At 51.0% G+C, this 27,542-nt stretch overlaps 8 protein-coding genes across 8 annotated transcripts; 5 read left to right on the plus strand and 3 right to left on the minus strand.

Moving 5' to 3' along the window:
- Positions 1-151: 151 nt before the first annotated feature.
- V8C40DRAFT_281892 (uncharacterized protein) lies at positions 152-1,253 on the plus strand (the record flags this gene model as incomplete). Its single annotated transcript, XM_083221704.1, has 2 exons — positions 152-442; positions 499-1,253. 2 exons carry the CDS (start codon positions 152-154, stop codon positions 1,018-1,020), a joined length of 813 nt encoding a protein of 270 aa, XP_083069394.1. The 3' UTR covers positions 1,021-1,253.
- Positions 1,254-2,546: 1,293 nt separating this feature from the next.
- On the plus strand, positions 2,547-2,981 carry V8C40DRAFT_269188 (uncharacterized protein; the record flags this gene model as incomplete). The annotated part of the gene is made up of 1 exon (XM_083220055.1): positions 2,547-2,981. One exon carries the CDS (start codon positions 2,547-2,549, stop codon positions 2,979-2,981), a length of 435 nt encoding a protein of 144 aa, XP_083069395.1.
- A 1,195-nt stretch (positions 2,982-4,176) lies between these two features.
- On the plus strand, positions 4,177-4,803 carry V8C40DRAFT_269189 (uncharacterized protein; the record flags this gene model as incomplete). Its single annotated transcript, XM_083220056.1, has 1 exon — positions 4,177-4,803. The coding sequence occupies one exon, from the start codon at positions 4,177-4,179 to the stop codon at positions 4,801-4,803; it is 627 nt and encodes a 208-aa protein (XP_083069396.1).
- A 944-nt stretch (positions 4,804-5,747) lies between these two features.
- On the minus strand, positions 5,748-8,521 carry V8C40DRAFT_276975 (peptidase family M1-domain-containing protein; the record flags this gene model as incomplete). The annotated part of the gene is made up of 3 exons (XM_083220914.1): positions 5,748-6,357; positions 6,414-8,354; positions 8,418-8,521. The coding sequence occupies 3 exons, from the start codon at positions 8,519-8,521 to the stop codon at positions 5,748-5,750; spliced, it is 2,655 nt and encodes an 884-aa protein (XP_083069397.1).
- Positions 8,522-10,413: 1,892 nt separating this feature from the next.
- On the plus strand, positions 10,414-10,974 carry V8C40DRAFT_281895 (uncharacterized protein; the record flags this gene model as incomplete). The annotated part of the gene is made up of 2 exons (XM_083221705.1): positions 10,414-10,467; positions 10,539-10,974. 2 exons carry the CDS (start codon positions 10,414-10,416, stop codon positions 10,938-10,940), a joined length of 456 nt encoding a protein of 151 aa, XP_083069398.1. The 3' UTR covers positions 10,941-10,974.
- A 1,114-nt stretch (positions 10,975-12,088) lies between these two features.
- V8C40DRAFT_253591 (T-complex protein 11-domain-containing protein) lies at positions 12,089-16,251 on the minus strand. Its single transcript, XM_083217653.1, has one exon. It carries the CDS (start codon positions 15,787-15,789, stop codon positions 12,733-12,735), a length of 3,057 nt encoding a protein of 1,018 aa, XP_083069399.1. The 5' UTR covers positions 15,790-16,251; the 3' UTR covers positions 12,089-12,732.
- A 2,231-nt stretch (positions 16,252-18,482) lies between these two features.
- On the minus strand, positions 18,483-21,363 carry V8C40DRAFT_276977 (uncharacterized protein; the record flags this gene model as incomplete). Its single annotated transcript, XM_083220915.1, has 2 exons — positions 18,483-19,559; positions 19,609-21,363. 2 exons carry the CDS (start codon positions 21,361-21,363, stop codon positions 18,483-18,485), a joined length of 2,832 nt encoding a protein of 943 aa, XP_083069400.1.
- A 1,315-nt stretch (positions 21,364-22,678) lies between these two features.
- Positions 22,679-23,914, plus strand: V8C40DRAFT_253595 (uncharacterized protein). Its single transcript, XM_083217654.1, has one exon. The coding sequence runs from the start codon at positions 23,140-23,142 to the stop codon at positions 23,587-23,589; it is 450 nt and encodes a 149-aa protein (XP_083069401.1). The 5' UTR covers positions 22,679-23,139; the 3' UTR covers positions 23,590-23,914.
- Positions 23,915-27,542: the final 3,628 nt, after the last annotated feature.

Below are 27,542 nucleotides of genomic sequence, written 5' to 3' on the forward strand. Positions count from 1 at the left end.
TAATCCACCCATGGCTCTTCATGGTGCACCAGATCGCAATGTCGGTAAAGGAGCTGGTCGAAATAAAATGAGAGGGGCATCGGTATACAATAACATATTGGCGGATGTGAAAGATGTCGGCAAAGACGAGGCGGCACTCTGAGGCGTCATGATGTCGTGGTTCAATGCTACGCGTGGCATTGATACGTTTTGGGCAGGACAAGAACCGCTGGCTGGAACGTTCGAGTGCTGCCCCCGTGGCATTGATCTAACCGAAGTTCATTATTCGGACGAGCGCTGCTACAAGTGTGCCCAGACAGATACTATACAGCGGTCCACGTCTCTACCATTCCATGCTGGTTTCTGGGAACCTTATCCCGCTGAAGATGTGGGTAAATCGAGACGACAAGTTCTCAGCCCTATTCCGGGACGGGAATTACACTCTGGAGGAAATCCGACTGGGGTCCGTTGAGACACTAAAGGGCCTTTGGAGAGGGTCTCATATTCGCCCGAGACTAGATGTTCCCTCTGAATCGACCTTGCGAGTATCAGTTCTGCGGCCATGGTGATCAACTGTTCGAATTTGTACCTTGCGGCAAAACTTTTACCACTATCAAAGAACAAGATGACCACATGAGGTCTCAGGTGCGAACGATGCAGAAGAATGGCGCAAGCGGTGACAAGGGGCCAACCTGCTTTTTTAGAGCATGCGCGAGGGATCCTGAAGGAGGCCGTATCCACCGCGAAGGACTTGATTTTGACTCAGTTGACGATATGAGGGATCATGTTTGGTCCGTCCACCAAGTTTACACGTTAAAGGGGGATGAAGTCAAGTTTTGCGAGTACTGTCAGACTTGGCTTATTGAACTACTACCAGAGAAAAAAGTTATCGCAAACTACGCATGGGGTCATATCCTAGTGATCACCGGCTACAAACAACAAAAGCGCCTTCTTAAGCAAAAGATTGCAGAGCTTCCTGAGGCCGAAGTCCCTCGCGGACTTGTGTCGGTGCGAGCAATAGATGACTCCCCCAGCTATTAAGCCGAGTTCGTCATTTGCGAGAGTGGCGTTCTCATGCAGAAAGACACCTAGATGATGCCCACAACGCCGTCGCAAAGCATGGACGGTTATGCCGGAGTCACTATTGGCCGTGCTATTGTCCCTCGTAATGCTTTCATAATGAAGAGTCGCCTATACAGAAGCGTATCGCAACTTACGCTTCGTTTTTTGATCTCCCAGCGCATATTTCGCTTCACTTAGAGAAACAAGAGAAGAAAAACATTGAAAAAGGATGCCCTTGTTTCCCAGTTATGTGCACCAAAGAAGCCAAGATGAACAGCGCCGAGTTACGAACTCATCTCGAAGTTGTACATGGAATTGAAGCTGAGACGAAGAAAGCCACAAAGAGCAATACAACTACCAACGATTCAAGTGTTCAACGCTCGACCTCTCAATGACCCACAACGTATTTGAGAAAACGAAAGATACAAAAGACTCGTAAAGGATTATGAAGGCGCGACGCCATCAACCTGGTTACCATATCGGAAGACCAGGAGAGAGATTTCTCCCAGCTATTGGTCAGAGGAGTCTTCAAAATGATCGGTCTGGAGAAGGAAGACCACAGAGGTTGTTACGTCGCGTGCATTAACAAATGCATTTCAACACATGCGCCCAAGGCAACGAAGTGGTCACAGTAGGGTGGATATCGCGATTTCTGTGAAAAGCTCAAGCAGGCCGTCGACCTCACGAAGGAGCATCGCGCACGATATATCCTCAACTCACCGACTGTAATCGCTGCCATTGCCATAAAGATATTGCGAAATGTCGATACCAATGGACATGATGCCATTATAGGCCTTCTCTTGCAGTGCAGATTTTTCAGCGTCTCGATATGATTCCATCAACAGTCGAGGCACAGTTCGTGTTGGGATGTCTTTCAGCATTCCGTGTGATAATATTTTACTAGAGAAAAATAGTCATAGTAGCAGATACTAGAAGGAAATAGCCATGATATCAGATACTGGAAGAAAGTAGCAATAATAGCGGCTACTAGAAGAAGTGTCGATAGTAGCAGATAGTAGTGATAGTAGCAGCGCTCAAGACTGGATATATACTAAAGAATTAATGAAGGCCTATAGTCCAGAGATCAATTGACAGTTTCTCTAGACTCTTTACCATAATCTATGCCTGGTGTAGGTCACTTTGATGAACGAAGTTCCAAGAACGAATAACGAAATGGCGCTGCCTCGTCGACGCTGCCAGTTGGCAGACGACGGAGGGATCTGACAAACAACATTGACAGTTGTCCAAGCACCCTTAGGAATCCTCACAATCTTCTTTATCTTTCCATTCCTTTCCATCTTCCATCTCTTCATCTCTCAACTGCAACACACGCCTCTTCTGCATATTACTCTCCTGACGAACCACAAGAAACCGCAAGAAACCACCAAAAACCCGTGAGACAGAAAAAGATAATCACCCAAAATGACTCACGAACAGCAATCGACCGTCGCAAACGTAATTACCCGTACGGAATCACCCGTACGGAATCACCCCCGCCATCCGTCATGGTTCAGGAGAGAATGACCATCACACGCGAGGATGCGGTGGCAGCAGTCAGCGGCCTGATTTATACAATTAAAAATTCAGCATGGGATGTTAATTTGAATAACAAACTCAAAGAGACACTTACTGAGCAAATGGTTATCGTACTGCCTGCATACATAAAGGAGGACTTGGCCATTTGGGCAGCTCAGTCCAGATCCACCTGCGTCGAAGCCTGGCTGGAGAGAGCCACGGAGGATAAGCAGCAACATATCTGGATCGAAGTGCGAGAAAATCCATTGTTGTGGTCAAGAAGGGGACCGACGGCTATCCTTGATGAGATGGAACAAGTGTTGGACGTGGAAGGAGTGAACGAGGCCGCCCGTCGGCGAAAGCTGAGAGTTCTTGTCAATCAGATGAGGCTGTACATCCCACAGGCGGAACCCGGGCATCAGTAGTTGGCCAAGGCAGACGCATGAGACAGCTTCTTATAGAGCTGTACAGACGACAGACTTTGGCACCCGGACGAAATGAAGCACCAATATGTCCACCGACTGAACGCAGACGGACAACCACTACCGCCGGTAGACGAACGAACGTATAGTCAACAATGCATTTTTGGGGTTCCAAACCAAGAAACCAAGTTTCGTTCATTTCATTCGTTAGTTTACGGGCAAACATTTCTCTTCATCCGTCAGTTCACATTCCACATCACCATATCATCAAGACGATCCGGGTTTTCTTCTTCAAAAGGTGGTAGCTGTCGGGATACCGCAGTTAGTCAGGTATGGTAGTTTATTACGCTGGACAATAATGGAGCACTCTAAAATGCTTAGAGAGAAAGCCTATTCAACACCCCAAAGTTACCATCAATTATGTCGTGTCATAAATAATATCGAACGCTAGATCCATATAGCCGTAATATCAAATAGTATAACAATTTAAATATAGTAGCATATAATAAAGGAATGTAGTTATAGTAGCAGATAATAGAAGGATGTAGCCATAGTAGCAAAAAGTAGTAATAGTAGCAGATACTTGAAGAATTAGATAACTACAGATCATATTTATTAAACCGCTTGAGTGACGTTCTTATGCAGAAAGAAAGACACTTGGACAATGCTAATAACTTCATCACAAGGCACGGTTATACTTGATGGTCTCTCGTCTTTGCACGTTTTGCCTTCATGATGAAGAATCGCCTATACAGAAGCGTATCGCAAGTTTCTTTTCATCCTTTAATCTCTCTGCTCACATCTCGCTTCACTTGGACGAACAAGAACAAAAGAAGGAAAAGTTTGAGAAGAAATTCCACTGCTTCCCAGCCATGTGCAACAATCACGTGAAGGGCCGTTTGACTGCAGCTGGCAACGTCTTTGCCATCTCCCAAGATACTCCTGATTCACAGCACAAAACAAGTGAGATGCCAGTGTTTGCCGGGTGCTCTCTTTGACAATAGCATTGTGGCAATAGAACTTGCTCACCGCTTTCCAGCTTTCTTTGCAACATAAATTCGAGGCTGCCAATCCTCACTCGCACCTTTCCTTTCCACCTACTCTTCATCCACTTCAACCCACCTCTCAACTACTCATCTCCATCATTTCCCACATACTACCTTCACCCAAACATCAGTATCAAACAACACGATCAACCATGGCAGACGAAGACATGCACCCTGATCGTGAAGGGGATCGTCTCTCTCGAGATCGCGGATCTAGCGCACCGCCGCCCAGTCGCCAAGCTGATTCCCTGCAGCAGGCCGCCACAAACAGTACGGCAACGCGTGCTGCAGTCAACTTCTTATCCAACCAGATCAAGATTATGAAGTCGATCCTCGAGATAACGAGTAGCAAAGTTGCTATATTTGAGAATCTGACTCTTCTGGTCAGCAAAATGGATGCTGTGGAAAACGCTATCCAAGAGACGCCTACCGATCTCGAGAGAATCAAGGCGCTCGTTACTACACTCAGAGAGGAGAATGAGCAGCAACTCTTGGCTATCAAGGATATGAAACGCGCTGCATTGGTTTTGCAAGAAGATGTTCGGCAACAATATTTCTTGGCGAATGTCGCTCAGTTAAACGGCTTCCATGGTATGACAGCCTCGAATACGGATGCGTATGCTGCTAGGGCAAACAATCTCCTTGCTTTGGCAGAGCGCCTCCTCTATGACCTAGGGAAGATGAAGAAAAAGCTTGGCTTTGTGATACGGAATTTGAAAGACAAGGACGACTTGGATGTCGCTGACGGCAATAACGACGATAATGCTGGAAGTCAGTGAGGCGCTCTCATTGGACGAAGCAACAGGTTCTTTGACAAGGTCATCTAGCGAAGGGGGATTTTCAGCGAGATTGGTTTGGGGGATATTCATCAGGGAAGGAACACAAAGGGCGCTTTGGAGAGGTCATTTATCTAAGGGCGGTTTTCAGCTATATTGGTTCAAGGGTATTTATCACGGACGGAACACAAAAGCTGCTTTGGGGAGGTCATTTACTCAGGGAAAGTTTTCACACATATTGATTCAAATGGGATATTCATCACGGTAGTAACATAAAAGGCTCATCAGTAAAGTCATGGACTCAGGGAACATCAAACCACATTGAACTTCTCATTCATTCATTGTCATCAGACATCCAATACGAATCTGGCAGGGCATTGCGAGTCGTACACAAGTAAACAACAGTGATATAGGCTTGCAGAAGTGAGAAAAGTTATGTCATCTCCCGCATGGCTTCATGAGCCCTACTTTACTCTTATTTTCCCATCAACCATCTCCTCAATGTCTGCAACACCCACTCATTCCCCAATGTAGTTATCGCCATCCCGACTCCCGACTTCATCTTGCCAAGCCTCATCGTAGCCACTGCATCCAATAGAATCACTCCCGTTGCCGCTAATGCACTGAAACGACGGGATCGTTGAAGTTGTTTGCGACGACCTAACAACATGTTGCGTTTTGGGAACTTAGAGCAAGATTGATTGGCTGCGCGGATCTCGGTCGATTAGTCTGTCTGTTAGCTAGTGGAGTTGCTCTAGACACAACGTGAATAGACTTGACCTGAATTGTAAGATAAAGATGACGGCACTCATAGGAAGAAACAAGAGAAATCAGAGGTAAAAATGGTCATTTCATTTCTGTGGCTTCATAGGCCCTTATTCATATATATACACCAGGGGAGGAGCACTCTGCCACATTCCCATGCTAAATTTACATTCTTTTCACGTTCAAAAGTATCCATTCGACGACAACCACTGCTTAAGCGCATCCGAGTCACGCTTCTTGTACGCAGCCCTTCCCCTGATTCTGTCCTTGGCCGTCTCCAAAGTACGGTCAAAGCTGTGGGTGTCCTTATCCTTGAAGAACTGCTCAATATCGTCCAGGATAGCGGCGTCGGTAAAGGTCTTCAAGCTGAGGCCGACGAAACGGTCAACAACAACGGGGTTGCCGAGCTTGGCGACGGCGACATCCCAGTTGTTCTTCATAAACTCCCACTGGAGGTTACGACCAACAGCGTGGAGAGCCAGGTTACCACCGAGGACGTGCATGTCAGCAGCGGGGACGGCGTTCTGGGGAGGAGAGGTGTTGAAGTTGAAGGGGATGAGGTTGTCCTTGATGATGTCGGCGTTGTCGACAGTGGCGAGGGCGGCGAGAGCAATGAGCTTGCCGTCAATGGCCTTGGTGGAGAACCACTCATTCTTGAGGACCTCGACGTTGCGAGCAGCGTTGTCGTCGAGACCGGCACGCCATACGGCACTACGCAGGGAGGGAGGGATGGCGTTGGCCTCGGGGTTCTCGACCCAGGCGTTGAATCGCTTGAGGGCTTCAGCCTTGACCCTGTTTATTATTAGTGACTGCTGAGTAAAACGAGCATGTAAAGTTGGGAATCTTACTCAGGGTGGTTGTTGGCAACGGCGCTGCTGATGAGGTCCTTGCGGAGAATACCAGCAAGGTAGTCCTCGCCCTCGGGGAACTCCCATCCAACCTCCTTCACCTTTTCGTCAATCAGCTTGACGGCAAAGTTTTGAAGACCCTTCTTAATCTCCTTGTCCTCTCCAAAGACAGACTTGAGGTCGCCGAGGCAGCCAAGGATCTGGCTCCACACGAGAGGGTGCGCCTCCTTCTGGAAGCCCTGGAGGAAGGTCAGCAGAGCAGATGCAGAGCTGTTGCCAGCAAAGGCGAGATCCGCAGTCGAGCCAATAATGGCAATCTTGTCCTCGGTGCTAAGCTTGTCGAGCTGGGTGCTGAGCTTGGCCAGGCGAGAGGGGGGGTAGGCGACTCGGTAGAAACCAGTGGCGTTGCTGTTGAGCTTATAGAAGTCGCTGTCAACGTCGAGGATGGTGTCCTCCTTCTTGTCCAAGGAGAGGACAGCGATGCCACTCTCGCCCTTCTTGCCAACTAAACCAAGAGGAACCCACCAGGTGGTGGTGTCATCCTCAGGCTTGACGTCACCGGTAGACAGGAATCGGGACTGTTTGATGGCAATCTTGCCAGGCTCTTCGGAAACGGTCAGGACGGGGTGACCAATCTTGGAGATCCAGGGGTGCATAATCTCGTTGACGTTCTTGCCAGAAGCCTCGGCCAGAGAGTCCCACAGAGCCTTGGTCTTGGCGTTGCCGTATTTGTGAGCCTTGAGGTAGTTGGAGACGCCCTTGAGGAAAGTCTCTATGCCGAGGTGGTTGGCAAGCATGCGAATGGCGGAGCAGCCCTTGAGGTAGCTGATGTGGTCAAAGATCTGGTTGACGTCGAGGGCATCACGAACGGGGACGTGGATGGGGTGGCTGGCACGGATGCCGTCCAGGCGGAAAGCGTTCTCCATACCCTCATTGACAAACTGAGCCCAAACCTGCCAGTCGGGGTGCAGGTGATCCACGGCGTGCCATCCGACCCAGGTAGCGAAACCTTCGTTGAGCCACAGCTCATCCCACCAGTCCATGGTGACTAGGTTGCCGAACCACTGGTGAGCAAGCTCGTGGGCGACGACGTAGGCGACGTCATTCTTGAATCGAGCATCAGAAGTCTTCTCGTCAAAGAGGACCTGAGTAGTACGGTAGGTAACGAGACCCCAGTTCTCCATGGCGCCGTGGGTGAACTCGTGGACGGCGAGCAGGTCAGACTTGGGAAGAGGATAGTCAATGTCGAAAATCTCAGAAAAGAAGTCGATGATCTTGGGGGCGTGCTCCAGAGCCCAGCGACCCTGCTCCTTGAGACCACGGGTGGTGTAGACACGGACTGGGATCTGCTTTCCGTTGTACTTGCGGTCGGTCAGCTGCTCAATGTACTCAAAGTCACCGACAGCCCAGGCCAAAAGGTAGCTGCTCATGACGGGAGACGTCTCAAAAGAAACCAGCTGCCAGCCCTTCTTGGTGGGCTTGGTGTCCTTGACGGGCATGTTGCTCAGGGCGACCTGGTCGTCGGGGATCTCAATCTCCAGGTCGTAGGTGGCCTTGAGGTTGGGCTCGTCGAAGCAGGGGAAAGCTCGGCGGGCATCGCAAGCCTCGAACTGGGTGCTGAGCATGTAGTGCCACTCGTCGTCGTGGGGGACAGAGGCAGCCGGGGTGGCAGCAGGCTTGTACTTGCTGCGATAGAAACCGGCCATCTCGTTGTTGATGATACCCTCAAACTCGATGACGAGGGAGGCCTTCTTGGAAACGGGGAGCTCATTGTCAAAGGTGATGGTGGCGCGCTGGGCCTTGGTGTCGTAGGAGACGTTGGAGGACTCCCATGACTGCTCAGACTTTGTGTGATCGACCAGGACCTTGGCGTTGAAGACCTTGAGCTCGAGAGTGTTGAGGACGACTTCTTTGGTGGGCTTGACGATTTCAGACTGAATGCTGTGGGTTGATTGTTTAGCTGTGCTGACGAGATGAGGGGAGAAGAGAAGCTTCGGTCCTTACGTCACGGTGCCCTTGTAGGTCCAGTTCTTAAAGTCGAGATCCCTCAAGGACAAGACATAGTGCGAAGGCTTGATGTTGTCGGGGAGAACGTCACGGTCGGCCATTTTGTGTGGATTGTTTGCTCTGGCGTGTGCAGAGCAAGATCGTTGGGGTATCAAAGGGAGAAGACTGCAGAAGTAAGAAGGAGGGGCAGGTCAGCTTAGCTTTATGACTTTATGACGGCCCGAGCAAAGATAAAAGATACGAGCCCAGCACAGACGCCGGAAAGGGAAAGTCCAATTGGAATCGAACGGAGAAGAAGACGATGGTAAGCTTGGCCAAAATTCAATGGGGCTCCGAGGCGAAAACGAGCTGCAATGAGGTCAAGCTTTTTGTCCAGAGCCAAACAATTTGGAACATTTGGGCCACTTTTGGACCGCATTGAGCCGCGGCGGTGCGGGGCAGCTCGGCGTCAGTTTTAGTGGTGGGACAAAAGTGCAACCAGACGCCAAAAGATAGCCCGTGAGAGAGCATTGAAGGGTACTCGTATCAGGTCGGGGAATCGGGGAACAAACAAGGGAGGGGTGGCAGTGAGTGCGTGAGATTGGCGGGCATCAATCATTGTGCAGCAGGCTAATCCCAGCAATTGGAGGGAATAGACGAGAGCTGAAGGGAATGAGTCCAATCAGAGGCCGGAAGCGGGCATAAGAGGCGTCCGGTGGATGGTTGATGGTGATGGGGTTGAACCGAGAGAGAAGCAAGTAAATGTAGAACAAAACATGACATACCTGCGAATACCAGACCTGTTGCGAGATGACCAAGACGAAGATGAAGCTGAAGAACCAGTTGACAAAGACAAAGACCGAGGCGAAGACGTTGACAGAGACCGAGACCAGCAAGGCGACACAGACAAGGCTGACGACGCCGAGCTCCCAAACAACCGGCTCTGTCGCAACCCAATCCCAATCCCAACTCCAACTCCATATCCAAATCCAATCCTTGCCTCACCAGCAAACAATTGCTCCCATCCCAGAGCCCCCAGCCGGCGCTGCACCAGCCTCATCACCCCACCCATGCCGCGAGAAAAAAAAGCGTCGATTCGTTTCAGTGAAGTCGAGATCTCCAGGTCCTCACCACATGATACCCTCAAACCCCAAATCCCATATATCAATGAATGATCTCAATCTCAAAGATAAGCAGAAACTCTGCCAAAAAGGGTAAAACTTGTACCCTCCAATTCGTCCTGTCACAAACCGAATTGAAAAGATAGAGCAAGGTAAAAGATAAAAATTCCAAGTACGACTCTAATTCCCGCTCCACCATAAAATTCCCAAGCCCCGTCCGACCAACCAGCCCGAGCTTCTCCGTGTATACAAGTACATACTCATCTATAAACAGGCACTTGTGTGGCCCTTCTTCTTCTGCAAACGTACCATTTATAAAAAAACGACATCACGCAATGATATACTAAACAAAAGGACCTGCCGCTTTTTACAAAAAGTACGTAAAGAAACCCAGATGCCCCTGGGGGAAAAAAATAACTGCTCATCTAATGTCCACTTTCGGGGCCCATTCGGCAGCACCAGCCGAAGCCGAAGCCGAACAGACTATCTGCATTCCCCGTCTACTTTACTTACTGACACTATCTGCGTTGAAGGTTGCCGCAGTTGTAGCTAGAGAAATGAATAAAGGTTTAGAAGCATCTTGGTAAATTGAATCGTGATAGGAAAGGTGTATTGTAAGCCAATCAATAGTACTTTTTTTTTTTTCAGGATGCAGTGGAATAAATATCCCTTGAATCGACATAACTAACAAATCTCCCTGAGTAAATGACCTTTTGAGTTAATGTCCTTGCCAAAGCATCTTTTGGATTCTTTCTCTGATGAGATACAACCGGGTGTATGTGTCAGTTCTAGGGGATGTCTAGTTTGTACGCTGATCTCTCGATAGCTCCCCCACCGCGGGCATTTCTTCTTCTTCTTTTTCTTCTCGTATCGTCTCGCCTCGCTTTCCAACCATGGACGACGCTGACTTATTGGAGTATTTCAAATGGGCCGGTGTACTATGGCCCGTACATTTGTGAGATTATGAGTGGTATAACCCCTTGAGTTTGATGAATAGCAAAATCTATTTGTTATGTAGACTACACCGCAGAATACTCAATGGACTGCACCGCAAAATACTCAAGTCGACGACGCAATTCGCCGCCTTAAAGCCATGATGCCAGATCGAATCGTGATACGCGCTCATCAGTATGACCTTGAGCTGAAAGCCTTTATGGCCGCCGAAGACCATTTGCTCAAGGTGATGGAAGTCGACCTCAACGCCAGCAACGCAGAACGGGGACTTATCAAGATGATGAATAAGTATTTTCAAGACCGATTTCAGGAACGAAGCCCGGCTGCAGATGAGTTTTCGCTTTCATCGCAACTACGAGCCAAGCAAGCGGGGGACAGAACAACCAAGACTGAGAAGATTTTGAACACCCTAGAGTTAAATCATACGCCTACAAAACGAGTAACTGCTATATTTCTATTTCCTTAATAACTACTACTGTATTTACATGTCTCTACTAACTGCTACTATATATATATTTCTCTAGTAACTACTACTATATGTATATTTCTCTAGTGACTGCTACTATATTTATATTTCTTTAGTAACTGCTACTCTATATATGTATTAATATTATGCTGTCTCGGCAAATGTATATCAACGACCCAGACACTTACCGCATCAACCTAAAGGACTACAAGGCACGCGCTCGTGAAGTCATAGAGGCATTGCAGATGTTGTTGCTGGTCCCCCCGGTAGCTATCATGACGCTGTTTGACCACCTGTCTTCCTCTCCACACCCAGTTCGCCCGTCTTTTGTAGTTGTTGACGAATATTTTGTAGTTGTTGACGAAGTAGGCCGAGTGACAGAGGCGATGTCTCTGGAGCCATTCGCCCAGTATCCCGACACGCCCGTTGCTTTTTTTTTTGGAGATACGAAACAATTCGGACCCATGGCGGCGAATCGTGAGTATCGTGCGCTTTTTACATCACAGAGAAAAGCGCAGTCTCTTAAAACGTGTTCAAGAGACTGGTCATGTTGACTTTACTCTGTTAGCTAATCACCGAGCCCACGGTGACGTTTATGAGTGGGCTCGTGGTTGTTTATATGTGACAGACATAAGAACTGTCAATAAGCGAAACGGTTACTCAACGATGATTAACGAATGGCTCAAAAACAAGTAGTCCATCAGCCAAATGCAACCCACAGAATTAACTATCAACATAGTCTTTGTAAATATTTTAGACGGTACTAAGCTGATGCAGGGTACCTCCTACGTTAACTACACCAACGCCTAATACTACTATTTACTACTGTCTGCTACTATCTGCTACCATCTGCTACCATTTACTACTATCTACTACTATAGCCATATTTCTTTACTCTCTGCTACTTTAGCTGTATTTCTTTACACTATTCTCTGGTACTATTGATACTGGTCTTCCTTAGGTAGGATAATGGCGGCATATTTCCTATTTAGCTACGTCCGCTCCCCTATTCTCGGCCAAGTTATACATAACTGACCCTTTCGACCAACCTGGTGAAGGCGGGGTCTTGCGACCAGAGAACGAAATAACGATCCAGAGTTCTGACAAGACATCACTTCAACATCACAAGGAACCATAGGTACGTAGTATTCTCGAAACTCACACATTGTCATTCTTATATAGGTAAAACCTCACTCACAAAAAACCCAACAATCACAAAGTAAAAAATTCCGCTGTCAGCGACTCAGTTCCCTCCCAAACAATGTATATAAAAAAGAAACCCATAATCGCCCAAATCAAAAAAAAAACCAAAAGCTCATGTTAAAAGACCACAGCTCATCTTACAAAGACAAAGCTCATGTTAAAAAAAGACAAAAAGCTCCCGTTGTGTTACAAAAAACAACGATGCCCGCTAAAAAAAGAAACCCCCCAAGACGCTGCTGAGACCCCAGCTTCTACCCAGAATTGACTCCCCTCAGATCGGTATCACACACACCCCCCAGCTTTAAGCAAATGATAATGAAAAAAATAAAGATGATGCAGGTTCCCGTAAAACGCCACGTCTTGCAACGGCTCCGATGAGGAGCCCCCGGTCTCTGAAAGGTCCACAAAAAAGATATGAATGTGAAGAAGAGACATAGGAAAGATGACAGAGGAAAGAGAAGAGGAGGTAAAAGAAATGATAGAGACGGAATGACTTGAAAAAGCATGTCTCCCGCTCAGTTATGTATCCGTCAGAACGACTGAATAGGATGGATGAGCTTCCTAATCATCTCAGCACAGGCAACACCGTTTAAGCATCTGCATCATCCTGTTGGGCCTTGTTCGCAACTACATCCCACCACGGCGCGTGGGCTGCTCGATCAACCGCTCCCACCTTGTCAAGCAAGTCAGACATTTGCCTAACCTTTTCCACGAACTCGGACAGCCCCAGGCTGGCCAGCTTCTCGCCCGCCGTGTTCGCAGCCTTGACCTTTTCGCTAGCCGAGCCGGACGCCAGGCGAGCCAAGATGTTGCCCCGTAGACGTGTGAGGAGAAGACGCAAAACTGGATCCCGCGGCTCCGTCGACCGGAGAGCCATCTCCCGACTCGCCGTCAGCACCTTGGTCACCAGGGCACGAAGGTGAGTCTTGGTAGGAGGAGGCATGGAACGGCCCGCCTCCAGAGCAGCCATGGTGCCTTCGACCGCCGTCTCCACCGAGGCATGGTTGGCCTCGAGAACAGCCATGACACGGGCCGCCTCCGTCTTCCACGCCGATCGCACATCGCGCTTGAGCAGGTTTTTGCACTGCAGCAGCACGGCACCCACGGTAATGATTCGCTGGACCATGGTCGACACCTGGTTGATGCGGGCCTGGTCGAGACGGAGCATCTCCGGAATCTGCTCAGGGCCAACCGGCGTGGGCTGCGTAAAGACGTCCACGAGCATCTGGGCATAAATCTTGGACGCCGTGGGTCGCGACTTGGGGTGGTTGATGCCTTCAACGTCCCTCTTGTGCACCTCGGCCATGACCTTGTCCTTTGCCGACCGCCAGGCAGCCTCGGCAACCGGCAGGTTGTCCTGTTCGTCCCCTAGTTCCTCGCCGAATCGTTTCGTCTCGTACGGGACGGCTGATTCGATGAGTTGCGGTGCCGCCATCTTGAGCAGGTAGTTAATGTAGTCGCAGAGCATGACGTCGACAAACCGGTCCAGGGCCTCGATCCTGTCAATCACGTTGCCCTCGCCCAGCTTGTTTTGCACAAGGTCCTTGACCTGGTCGTCTCGGAACGGCGCGCACAGCTTGGGCAGGAGAGACGCCATGGCCGAAAAGAACTTTTCGTACGAAAAGCTTCCCATTTCAAACTGCTTCTGCGCAATGTCCACGTCCAGGATTTCGCCAATCAGGTTGTACATTGGGTTCCCTTCCTTTAGCGGGCGCTGCAGCTTGTCCTTGATGTGGCTGGCCCTGAGCATAAAGATGCGAAAGTTTGCCTCGTCCGAGGCACCTCCCATGGCCGTCCGCATCTGGATGTAGAGAGGCCGAGAAGTGGCAGCCTGCTGCTCCACATACTCCTCCGCAGGGATCTGGTACTCCTTGTTAATGGCCAGCTCGTGCACAACGACGCGGTTATCGGGAATCAGGCCGTTTAGACCGGGCTTAACGGTTGTTGTTGCCCTGGCCTGGCTCTTGCTGGCTGGCGTTGAGGGAGGCGTGAGCATCTGAGAATCAGACGAGACAAAGTCGTTGGCCGTCGTCTGAGCATCGCCAGACACGCTTTCGCTGTCGGCGACGCGAGGCTTGGTATCACCGGCCTGTTTCTTGGCCCTACGTGCTTTCCTCGCCTCCCTGATGGCTTGTACAAACAGCTTCTTGCCCTTTTCTGGGCCTGCCAGCCTCTTGATTCTTACAATCAGCATGGCCTGGCTGTCTTCGATGCTCTTGCAGTACACAGCGGCGGCGGCATCATCATCCGAAGTCTCTTTGACGGTGTCGTAAATGGCATCCAACTCCACCAGCTGCATCAGCATGACCTCGATGAGGGCATTCGAGTCCCTCGACTTCCACGCAATGAATGCGTTATAGAACACCGAGTAGGCCTGTGGGAACGTCGTATGCAGAGAAGGGGGCATTGTGTATCGGTTGGCCGGGGTCAACCAGGCCAGAATATTTTCAAAGGATATCAAAACGTCCTTTGCTTTGTCGACCAAGTCCTGCAGCTGGGGGTTGCTGAGGTCTGTAGCGGGTAGTCGATGACTGCGGAGCTGTGATTCCAACTCTCCGTCTTCCGGAGCTTCGTCAAAGTTGTTCAGCACTTGGTTTGGATGGCCAAGGATCAAGAAAGCACTCAAAAACGTGCGAACTGCCGCCATCTCGTCAACAGAGCCCGGCTCCCCCTCCTGGAGACCACAGATCCTGAGAAGCTGAGCCGTAACCAGGAGGACCTTTTCCTCAGCAAGCAGCTGAATGACAGCGTCGAACGAAGTGTCTCTGATGCCATCCACGCTGAGGCCAAGGGCGTTGAACTCCTTGAGGATCTTCTTCCTCGCACACCCACGCCACCAAGTCTGGATCTTGGTAGCTGCTTCATCATCAGTCATTTGCACGGCCTTGGCTTGCGGCAGCGCTTCCGTAGACTTTTTGTTGACGACGCTGTGGCCCCTGGCACGCTTGACAGCCGTCTTGTTTCGCAGCTCCTCCCTCCGCCTCTGCGCCTCGGCCATGCGCTCCTCCATCTGGGCCTTCATCTTTGCAATTTCCTGCTCGCGCCGCTCCTTGGTGGACTCGGCAATCTGCTTGGCCTTTTTTACCTCCTCTGCGCAGCTGGCCACAATCTCGGCCAAGTTGCGCTGCCTCGCCTGCTCCGCAGCCAACGCGCGTTCCTCCGAGGTCGTCTGTCCGCGAGGCGCTGCCTTGGCCAGGGCGGCCCTCAGGCGCACCTTTTCGGCGTGGGCAGCCCTGTCGGCCAGCCGGGCGCGGCGGTCCTCTAGGAAATTTGTCCGGCGAACGTGCTGCGCAACGTATTTGCTCTGATCGCCATCGCGGCGACTGGAGGGCTGGATGGAGGAGCAACGGGAGTGGGCGGAAGAGAAGGAGTTGCGGCGAGACGAGGCGGCTGAGTCTCTGCGGCGTGCCTGTGACGGTCGGTAGAAGCGAGCGGCGATGCGCGGCGGCGGCGTGAAGATGCGTCTGTCGTTATCATGTACGTCTTCCTCAACAGACGGCATGGCGAGATCAAACTCCATGTCCATGTCCATGCCCAAGTTGTCGTCTGAGAATGCGCAGTCGGACTCTTCGTAGGTATCTAAGGGTTCGGCGAGGTCGATAGAGTGGCGACGACGCATGGCATCCGGCTCGCTGGTTTCGTTCATGATTGTGAGTTCTCGTGGTCGGTCTGCCGGTTCCGGTCTTTTTATAAGGCACCAAACTCAGGCAAGTTCCGCCGAGGCTTGTTCCTCAGCCGTATAGTTTCGTGCCCGGGGAAAGTTTTGTAAAATTAGCTTTCAAGCATTCGCAGCGTAGGGCCACGCAAGTCAGACAAGGCAGCAAGATTGAGGGCGGGAGGTTGTTGCATGTGGCGGCGCGCTGCCTGGATTTGGTTCACACGACGAACCCCCGAAAAACTAGCAGAAGCCTTTTCCACAGTACTGCCAAAGGTAAAAAGGCGGCTTCTACCCTAATAGACAAAGAAAAGAAAGATAATGAGAGAGAGAGAATAAAAGATCTCACGACGGAGGGCGCGAATGTATTAGAGGAAAATGGCAAGTCGCGGAAAAGACAGTCAGAAATGCCCCCCGGTCCGATGCATGCGAGGTTTCGAAGGAGGAATCGACAGGACAGGGTGGTGAATCAACGATGACGGACAGAAGGGGAAAGGCGGTGTTGCAGCCGCTGTATCGGTACCTGCGAGGGCCTGGAGTGCAGTGCAGCGAGGCTTAGTACCCGTACCTGTACTTATAGACGCACCGGTTAGTGGCCGGAGCCCCGTGTTCTGTTCTACATCTACATACAGCGGTCAGCGATGAGATGAAGCTGCTGCAGGTGTTTACAGTACCTTGAGGCTAGCTCTGAGATCCGGCAATCAATGCCTGTCTGGTTCCTTTCAATGGTTTGGTTCGAGGTTTGTTGAGCGCCATGGGTTCGTCAGTTCATTATGCGCGCCAGGCTGATTGCAGTGACCAGCATCATGCTGCACATCAGCAGTACGAGTAAGCAAAACATTGATGCTACAGTCCAGTCCAGGCCATTGACCGAATTCACGATGCTACAGTACTGTACGAGTACTTGCTACATATCTTGGCCTCTGTTCGAAAGCGGCATCATGATTCAATCATCCAGGGCACCGCCATTGGACCCCAGCTTTGCATGTACCGGTACCTGAGCCCGAACGTCATCCACGCAGCCAAAGAGGTCATGCAGGCCAACTCTACTCCGTACTGCCTAAACAAGTACAAGACCACCTGAGACCTGATCCATATCAACCATCAGATTCGCATGAAATAGCATCACCAATCCCCATCGCCAATCCAGCAAAAAAACCAACTTCCTCTTCACTTTTATTCGTTATTTTCTTCTTCACTCAGTACTGCTACCACCATTCAGTCCTTTTTCGTACCCGTTACCTCTCCCCAAACATTACCCCGTTAACAAAAAAACAGCGGGGGTGTTAATATGAGACGCCCACCGACTGATTGGCAATCACCTTCCATTCCTTTCCACGCCAGCCATCTTGCCATCCCAGCAATTCTTCAGCAGCCAGTTTCAGAGGCCACCCGGTTACTGATCGTTGTATCAAACACTGGAACATGCTCGCATATACTACTACCAATTGAAGCTACAACTCGCCCCTATCTATCATGTGTATTGCGTACCTGTACTTGTACACTTCTTCCCATCCCCATCGCTGCATTCATGTCGTGCCTCAAAAGACCCCAGTTCTATTAATAGCACCGCCCCTTCCGGACCACAACCTCGCTCGCATCTCCAAGAAATACCTATTACCGAGCAGACTAACAAAGAAGCAAAAACAAGGGGGCAAATTCAATTCAAAATCACGATACATACACCAGCAGTACCTCTAGATACTCTACCTCGGCCCCCAACCCCAACCAAATCATGTACGCGCAACCTCTCACACCCACGGCACTTATCACAGCGCGCGCTTACACAGAGCAGCACCGCCTACTAGACTATCTGATATCCTACATACGACATACGACATACGACATATAACCCCTGCTCAAGAACATCCCCATCCCGCGTCCTCCGGACCGAAATCCATCTCACTCAGTACCTTCATTCTCATCCTCATCCTCATCTTCATCCTCATCATACCGCAAAACGTGAATCCTTCCCCCCAAATTCCCCAGATACACCCCAGATTTCAACTCCTGTGCGCAAAACAGAGAGACATGCATATGCACGTCCTGTCTCGGGCCATCATATATACGTGTAATATGTACTCGTAGTCAGTACTCCGTAGCATGTATGTACTCGTACCTTATGTATGCACGCACGCGCCATGTCTGTCATCGACGCTTGGCGCCCCCAGCTTTGTTTTACATGCATCTCATCCCTGGGCCTCGTGTCTCGCCATGCAAGTCATGTCCCACATCTACATCACCAAGTATCACATTCACCTCACAGCAGAGCAAACGATCGAGTTAAAAGAATGGCTTTTATGTATAGTCCCTTTCCCGGTACCAAATTATGCCACGACAATACAAAATGCATGAGAACAAGTCACAGGAATACACACATGTCGACCCGTTCCATGAAGCAATATATATACACTTATACTCCGTAGTGTCGTTCGTGTTCGTTTACCAAAATGCCATAACCATCGTGTTCCATTCGACATTTACGCTTCCTGTTGCTCCGCGTAATTGCGTGTGCTCTTCGTAAAAATTAATTCCAATCCAACGCCGTCCCTTGCTGTGCCCGCTCGTCTTTTGCTGTGCTCCTACCAATGCCTTGATTCCTCCTGATCGTCGTCAGGTGTACCATCTTGCAATCCCTCGACGGGATGCAGTCTAACTAATTATCGAAATAAAACAAAATTGTATCATGAGAACTGGTAGCTCTCGCTGCGAGGTCTTTTGCCGGCACTGGCGCCGGCGCCTCTGTCATGCAATCGGTGGACCCATTCCAACACCGTCTCGTAACACAATACATACTGTCGTAGGCTCTGGACCATACTGAGTCTCTGCTCACGGAAGTCCTCTACCGTCTTTTGGATCAAATCAACCGAATCGTCTCGCACCCAGGCCCCGTCAACAGATGAGTGCTCCATGTTTGCACTCTCAGGCCTTGGCTCGGGATCCGTGTTGAATTTGAAGCCCATCTCGCGATCCGTGTTGAAGTTGAAGCTCATCTCCCTGTTGGTCATGGGGGAGATGGCATCATCAAAGTCCATCATTTGTGTGTCTTCCTCTGGCTCCCGAGCAAGAGGTTGTCCGCCTGGCAGCTTGGCCAGCCGCTGGCGCTTCATCATATCTATCACACTGTCCACAGTGCAGAACGCTCCCGTCCTGCCACATCCAGCCGAGCAGTGAACGAGCATGGGACGGCTTGCGCTGTCGGCTTCGGGCTCGTCATACCACTGAATCGACGCAATGTCATTGGCAATCTTGCTGTTTCCCATAATCGAGGCCGTCTCGACCGGGAGAGCCGCACGCTGCATGACGTTGGCGAGCTCTACCAAGGCAAGAAGGTGAGACGGCTGGGCCGGCGTGCCAAAGTCGGGCCAAGAAGAGAAGTGGAGATGAGTAATCTCCCTAATGGGAGCAAAAGGGTGAGAAGAGTGAGTGAGAGCAAACTTGCGAATGGTGACAAAAGTCGGTTCAGATTGCTCCTGGAGGGGAGTAGGCTTTCCTGCAGCCGTCTCCAGAGTAGTCGTCGTGTTAGCCCGCCTTCGGCCGGCCTCACTCGGTGAAGAGTTGCTATTTTGCGCGGCAGAACGATGCTTGTCGAGCTTGTCGAGGTCAAGTGATGCCTTCTTCTCAGAAAGCTGCTTCAGTTTGATGGGCCCGTATTCGCGATCTTTCCAATACGTGTGACACTTGAGTTGGCCTCCCTCAGATTCGGCCGTCAACATTACAATGACGCGCACATCCTGTTCCCAGATGACAGACCAGAAATCCTAAAAAAGTTAGCAAATAAGGCATCCATTTGTAAATGATTCATCTCACCTCAAAGGTAGCGGGCAGGGGACCCTGGCTCGCAATATATTTCTTGTTGCTCCTCGACGCAGTGAGATGACTGGCATTGATATAGTCACAAGCCCCTAAGGGTTTGTCCTGAAGCTTGACACGCGCATGCTCAAAGGGGAGAATGTCCTTGTAGCGGTTCTTGCCACCCTTCTCAACGCCTGAGAGTTGCACTCGGCCGTTCATGGCTGGATTGTGGGCAGGGTTCCCCTCGTTGAATGCGGCATACGCATTCTGCATACGAGTCTTCTCTTCCATCTCAATCCGCAAAAAGAAGTCTGACACACGTTTGCCGTGGTCTTGCGGGGCTGCCGCATCGCGAAGCCACAAAGGAAGCACGTCGGACTCCAGTCCCTGAGGCCAAGCAACGTCCAACTGGCCGACGCCATCTGCCAAGTCCATGTTCTGTCTAATATTGGAGAAGAAAGGGTTCATGGACGTAGGTAGGCTGACGCCACCAATGACAGGAGCAAGGCCTCTCATGGCACCTGGGAACGCACCACCGCTGGGGTTCACAGGCATAGTCGAGGTCTTATCGACAAAGCTGGGGAACAGGCTTTGAAACTGTTGGAAGCCACCTCTGAGAATGGCAGTCTCTCCGAGGTATTTCTCATTGGTAAACTTCTTGATCATGTTCTGGGCCGCAACGGTGTCACGCGCATCCGATGAGTGAGAATCGTAAACAATGATCCTTTCTACGTCCTTCCAGGTGGCAAACTTGTCTCCAGCCGAGCTGTCTTGGAAGGTCTGTTGCAGCTTTTCGGTATTGTACGTGTTACGCTTCAGGAGAGTGGTGGGGATGCACAGGTTGAGAGCTCCTTGAATTCGGGACGTGGCGTAGTTTGTTGAAGACCGTATGTCCAACAGCAAAATATCGTCCTCATCCTCGGCCTCGAGTAGGTCCTTGAGAGTTTCTGCAGTGATCAATGATGGTTGGCCGGGCTCCAGCTTAATGGGCATTGTTGCAGCTCTCGTCAGGGGTGTCAATGGTGGATTGGGTGAAGGAGGCTGGGGCCTGTGCTCAGTCATTGTGAGTTGGGTGTTTGCATTCTCAGATCGAGCCGGCGTCGCCTGAGACTGCATGGGGTCCATTGGCATCGGGGACTCGAATCTCGGGAGGTTAGTGAGCTGCATTGGAAATAACGAAGCTTCAGAATTGCGCTTCGAGTCGGATGATACATATGCAGAGTCATGGAGACTATCTTGGTCTACATCCATACGACTTGATGGGCGGTCTCTTGGCAAGCTTAGGCGAGGAAAGGAGTTCTCTGAGCCCGTATCGCTCGCATGAGTATGCGCTCTAGGCACTCGTGGGCGTGTGAGGGCGGGGTTGGATGTGGGCTGGACGTAATGTGAAGTTGGCAGAGCAAACGACCTGCCGCCCCTGTTTATATCAATCTGCCTCCTGAAGGCCTCAAAGTCGGGATTGGTGGCTTCGATAGGCCTGGGCAGGGCAGCAGCAAATGACTTGACTGACGACGAGGCTGGACTCCAGTTGTTGCCCAGACCAGACGAATCTCGAGGGTCGTGGGAGGATTCGACAACCAGTCCGAAGTAGTTGGGGCTCGGTGGCCTCATATCGGGCCGCAACGGAGACAGCTTGGGAGGATGGTTCTGGCCGACGGAATGGGAGGCGCGGGGCGAGGAGGCGGGAGTTGTCGACATGCCAGCCTTGCCGGTGCGAGATGACTGCGAGAGGGAGTGAGAGTGAGAGGTGACGGGAGCTGGCGATGGCATCGTGTGAGCCCTGACGGTGTAGTGGACAGGCGTCCGGTCGCCAGCCCGAGAGTCGTGCATGGCTTGAGCCTGTTCAAGAGGGGGTGTCGATAACATTTAGATTGGTGCTCATCAGCAATTCCCAAGGCCCATAACTAGGAAGGAGTTTTGTGAAATGTCCCAACGACTTGTGTGTGGCCGGTGGTGGTGACGCTGAGATGTGATATAAATGCAGCTTTGGCTTGCTTGGGGGGGATCCGCAAATGATCGACCAGAAGCAAGCTCGTGAAGCTTATGCTTCTTTGACGCGTCCCTGTACAAGGTCGGAGTGGAATCGGGTGGATGAGGGGAGAGTCGTATCAAGTAATCGAGACTCTGGGCCGCGCTCTTTAAGTCGAAACGAGGTGGCAAGAGTACCGAAATGATGTGGCGTTGGTGTCTATGACAATGTGCCCACGGCCGACCCGGCTGTGCAAGGATGGTAATGCAGTGGTAATGACGACTCTGAGAGCTGGATAGGCTGCTGGGTATCTGTATGCAGCAATGCAGAGGCGGAGCTGGCACAAAACAGTAGGGCTGGATATAAAATGCTGGAATAATATGCCGGATGTTGTAAAGGAAAGGAAAGGGGTGGTGTAGGAGGGAAAACAGACGAGTAAATGGCGTAGATGGCACCCGGCACGGAGGCGAAAAGGAACGGACAGAAGCGAAGACCCGGGTCGAGAACGGGATCAAGGTGAAACCACAGAATCCAAGCAGCCAGAAGGAACTCGAACTCGATTCGACCGAGGAAGTTCAGTTGAGGCTGCCGTAGGTTCTCTGGGGGGGTGAGGACGGGAGATTGTGGGATGAAGGGGCAAAGTTTCTGGTGCTGGTGCTCTCGTGTTGCAAAATGTTCTGCTTGCGGGATGGGGCCCAACGTGGTGAGGATGCCACCCCCGGACGACCTTTTTTTCTCTTCTTTTTTTTCGGTCCCGTCCAGATTAGCGCGCAGAGCCAGAAGGGGTGTGTGAGTGAGATGGAGCGCTGGGAAAAGGGAGAAAAGACAGGACAGACAAAGATGGCAGAAGACGACGGAGCTTTTGGAGGAGAGCAGAAGCTGGGAAGGTGTGGGAGGGGGAACAGGGGCCCTGCAGAAATGGTGAAAGTACTGCAAGGTACCGGGCTGGGGGAGAGTACCACCACCACCTGAGAGTACAGCGCGGTTAGGGGGTTGCAACAGCGCCAAATCGGTGAATGAGGAGAGGTACAGGTGCGGGCGAGTTTACTTTGTCCCGAGAACATGTACTTGATCGTCTTTTTTTGCTTTCACGTTTACTCTTTTAAGCAGAGCAAGATGAGACATTGTCCACACGATTATGACGATGTCTGATTGTGACCATGATGATACTAGCATCCTACCGCAAGATCAGGCAATGTCATTCCCCCGGAATCCAATCTAACCCATCGATGACTCCAGAACGCCAGATTGAGCAGAGGCTGAAGGGTTTTGCGGGCCTACACAAGAACAAGGCGTGGCAACGTGCCTGTAATCGTACATGGACAGCTTGCAACGCTACTGTACAGCACAGCACAGCACAGCGCTGGTCGGACAGAGAAACGAGAACCAGCAGCAGGTACTTGGAGGTACACGATGACGGCGGCCCGGGGGCTGGAGGATGAGGTCGCTGGTGATCGCGTGCGGAAGGGATCGGCGCTGGCATGACAAGCATGGAGCAGGAGAAAGGGTCTGGATCTGGTCTATTCCTCGGGCTGCAAGCACAGCAAACCGGTTTGTTTACTCAGTGATCTGCCAGAATGTGCGGCATGTACTCCGTATCGTCGACGCTCCGTACTGTACGCTGGACCAGGTTCTGCCGTTTCTTTTTCCCCCCAGCTTCTCCATCCATCACGTCGACGCCGTTTGATTTTGCCAGCGGACCCTCGACTGCTACGGCCGTCTCTGCCAGCACAGCTCCTACAACGGCCTCCTCGCAAGGGCGTCACAGGCGTCTTGGTTACGAATTGCCCCCCTGCGCTGGCGGCTTTGAGGCTGGCTGGCGGTTAAAAAAAAAGAGGCGTTGGGACCAGCTTTGGTCTATGGCTGACAATGGTGCCGCCCCAAAGGGGAATTTAGCTGCTGGCCCCCCGTTGCTCAGAAATTCGAAGACAACATGGCAGGTTCTCAACCGCTGCTCTGGCGTCACGCAAAAAGCGCAGGCCTGGCCCGCACAATGGAATTTTGGGGCTGACCGACTTGTGAGATGAATGACGATTGTGATTAACTTTGGCACTAACGGGGAACCGTTCGCGTTGCATTAAGCTGCTTGCTAGCTGGGTGGGAGCAATATTTGCAAATTGATGCTACTTGATGCTAGTTTGCACTACTATTTCTGGTCTGGAGAGTCATGTAATGTAATCATGGATCTGATTCACCTCGTCTGGGTTGACAGGCAGTTGGTTGTCTTGGCTGGGGGCATCTCTCGCCTCCACCGGGCAACGAACGCTTCAATAACACGACAATATAGTCTCTTTTTTGCCTTTTCTTCAACAACAACTTAAAAACACATGTTTAAAGCAAACCCACCCACCCCAATGCCCGCCAAAGACAGCAATAAAGACGCCGGCTCTTGGTGACAAGTCACGCAGAAATGCAGAATGAAGCCAGAAATTCAGACAGGCCCCAAAACGCTGCAGCCACCGTCTTCTCGCATGGCCTCTCGACGCCAGCGGCCCCACCACATCGTCATTGCGGCGCCAAGGGCCAAGGGTCCCCGCTAAGAAAGACGCACTTGCTTGGCCCTTGGTGCTACAGACTCGCTACGAGTAGAGTAGGTACAGACTCTGCTGCAAAAAGAGTGCTACGTCCCCCATAAAGACCCCCTCAAGCCCCCCGTAAGGCCCCCGTAGGGCCCCCGTAGGCCGCCCCTCACAGGCGCGCCAGGGCCAACCAGAGCGCGGGTGGCGCTGCCGCAGGACGTCACCGTGCCCCTTTGGTCCTGGTCGGTCGAGTCCAGACTTTGGGAGCCCCAAAAGAAAAAGCGGCTCCGCGATGCTCCGTGTCCCCGTAATCCTTGTCCGCTTTGTACCGCCGGGTAACTTGAGCTCTGGGGGAATTCTTCATCAATGCTCATGGTCTGCTTTTGTTGCTCTTCAATGCGGGTGGTTTTATTTATTTATTTATTTTAATTTATGTATTTGCTTGTTTGAAGCTATAATGAAACAGGCATCTTGCAACAGGAGGATTACAAGTACCCATCAATGTTGACCCAACTTGGGGTACTCAATCATGAAGGAGTTCCAGTTGTTGTATCCTGCACTGTGCATCTGCCCGTAAAAGTACATCGGGGCACCCCTTCCGCTCCCCTCTCCACCACACCACCGCCATGTACGAGTACCTGTAGGACACGACACGACACTGCGTCTTATCGTGCTGGGCTGGGCTGGGCTGGGGCTGGGCGATGCGATTTGATTGTTTGCTTGGTTGCTTGGCCCGGGCATCCACCAGCGGGTGCCTGCCGGCCAAAGCTTGATTCTCGCCATGCAATTGCCGGTTCAACTCAACAGCAACGTGATTGCATCAGCAAAAAGAAAGTCTAGAACCCGACGACGTGGAACATTCCGCGGGACGGGCACAGTGCCCCAGACTGTATTACCGAATTACATGTCACTTCCCAGGCGCCAAGGCGAGCGGCCCAGCTGAGATTTGGTTTGGGAAAAAAAAAACGGGGGGCGAAAAGGGCAGCTTCTTGTCGCAGCGCGGGAGCAATGACGTAGCCGTCTCAAAACGGCATAACGGCTGTAAGCAAGTCTCTGTCCGCCTTCCTAATATGCATGACTGTGAGTGTACGTACATGTCGCAGACGATGAATCACGACACTCTGACAAGAGCCCAATCGTCCATATATCGAAGATTGGATAACCGATACCGATACTCTACGTTAGTGAGTACAGGACAGATTGATTTTCACAGCCACAGCAACGGTCAACGAAAGAAAAAGTGATGGACAGGCACCGAACCCAACTATCCTCGCAAACGACACACTACCGGCCCGCACTGGACTGTGACTAGACTGCCCATCCAACCCATTATCACAAGGATAATATTCCATACAGACACACTCTGTTCTGTTCTAGAGCTGCGACCACACACACAACACACCATCCCTCCCTTTCGAGATTCATGTACTGTAAATCGTTGCGGAGTCCTCGGGACCAGCACCCAGTCAAACGTTGGTATTTCGGCATCAACTGAACAACAACATCTCAGCCGTCGCGGTCCAGACTTGTCCATCCAGCAACACACGCAGCAGTTGTGTGGTATTTCCCCGACAAAAAGCATGGGGAGGCCCTTCATTCTCACACCGGTTGCAGCTCGACGATCAACTTGGTCCTACACTGACCGGAATCTGTAACAGCAAAGCTGCTGGTCTTTCGTTAACACCCCCTGGCCCTGTCTTGTCTTGTCGGGTCCCCCTCCATCTGCCATCCCATCAGCTCCCACCCCAAGGCGGGTGCTTCGATAGGGCTTGCGAGCCCAAATTGCGATGGCCACGAACGCAACCAAGTACCTACATACCTAGTACTGTACTTGCATCACGGCATCCCTACCGATGGCCTCCTACATGTACATAGTTTCACAGCAGTCGAAAAGAAGTCTCCGGGCTACTACCTACATAGGTAGGCAGTAAGATACCGGCAGTACGTGGAACCGTGAAAGACCACGCATGGTAAAACTGGTAAGCAGCTAACGATGTACAACAATGGAGACAGCAGTTCTGCTAGCTCTACAGGTACTCCATAACACCTCACCACAACGGACCTGATGAACCCATTCAATACGAATGGAACGCCCCCCAGCACGCATTGCTCTCTTCGCTCAGTCTAATAACGGAAAGCCGGAACCGTGGGCCGTCCGTCAAGCAAGCTTCGCTCTAAAACAAGAACAAGGGATACAACACGCCCCGTACTAACGAAAAAGCTGTAGAAGAAAAAAAGGGTATTCCGAGAGGGTAGGTATTCCGAAGGGGGTGATGGGCTCTCTCTTTTTTTTTTTTTTTGTTCTATCGGTCTGCTAGACATTTTTTTTCCCTGCTTCAGCCTGGCCCGATTTCCGAGTCACGCAATCTCTGTCGGGTCACGCAATCTCAAAACACCAGACCCTTTTTCCCATTCTCCACCAAAACGTCTCGTGAGTTCTTTTTCCTGGCTGTCCTTGTGCACCAAAAGCAGGGAAATCTCTTTGCAGGATTCAAAGGGCGGGAAAGAGAGGTTCCAGGCCCTATTTTCAAGGCGCATTCCTCTATTCACTTGATCTTTCTATTTTGTCTTATGTCGGTTGTAAGTGGTAGGACTCGGCGCCTTTCAGTTACCCTGCTGACTGATGTGAGCCGCCGAGTTCCCCAGCTGAGGCATTATCACAGGTCATTTTTTCGAACTACCGCCTAAGCTAGCTAAATCCTGCAGTACATGCATCTTATTCCCGAGCGTAGCGTTGCCCTGCGTGTTGATTGGCCGTGGGATCCAATTCGGCTGGCCTTAATCATCATGCTTACGACGGAGTCAAAAACTCGAAATCGTTTTCCCACTTTGACTAACAACAAGCATCCACGTATCCCGCTAGGCAAAGTGCGCATGGAGCTGGAAATAACGCGCTGACAACCTCGGAATCCCATCTACCGCTACCGAGGCGTTTTGATTCTTTGCTTTCGGGCAACTTGCTCCTGTCAAGATAGCCCAGGACGTGCTGGGCAGGGGATTTTGCCTTGTGTTTTGTGATTGCTTCGTCTGGGCGTCGTATCGGATTTGAAGCACTTGCAAGCCGTGTCACAGGTTCCTCAGCCCCAGAGTAACGGTGGAGAAGAAGAAATTCACGTCTCCAGAAGCCAGACAAGTGGAGTGGTTTCGGGTCATGATGGCCCGAGATTGAGTTTCCAGTGTAAACTTGTTGCATCTGCCCATTGCCTTTTCTCTTGAGGCGTAGAAACATCATTTCGACCGAGTACCGTCTCAGCTAATAATAGGCATCGTAAGGTATAATTATCTTAGGGTAAAAGATGAGAGTTCCTTGGCAGATGAACAAGACCCACGATAAACACCTATTGACTTACACCTGTAGCAAAGCTGCGTCAAAGCACGACTTGTACATCCACTTGATATGCTTCCCATATTGCGATCTACAAACACAGATTAGCAAATGCCAAGCAATGTCTAGAACATGA

Source organism: Trichoderma camerunense (genome assembly GCF_050948025.1).
Source record: "Trichoderma camerunense strain CBS 138272 chromosome Unknown V8C40scaffold_18, whole genome shotgun sequence".
NCBI lineage: Eukaryota > Fungi > Ascomycota > Sordariomycetes > Hypocreales > Hypocreaceae > Trichoderma > Trichoderma camerunense.

Coding starts and splice junctions, on each gene's coding strand:
- V8C40DRAFT_253591 (XM_083217653.1), bottom strand. CDS start 15,789: ATGAACGAAACCAGCGAGCCGGATGCCATGCGTCGTCGCCACTCTATC.
- V8C40DRAFT_253595 (XM_083217654.1), top strand. CDS start 23,140: ATGTGCGGCATGTACTCCGTATCGTCGACGCTCCGTACTGTACGCTGG.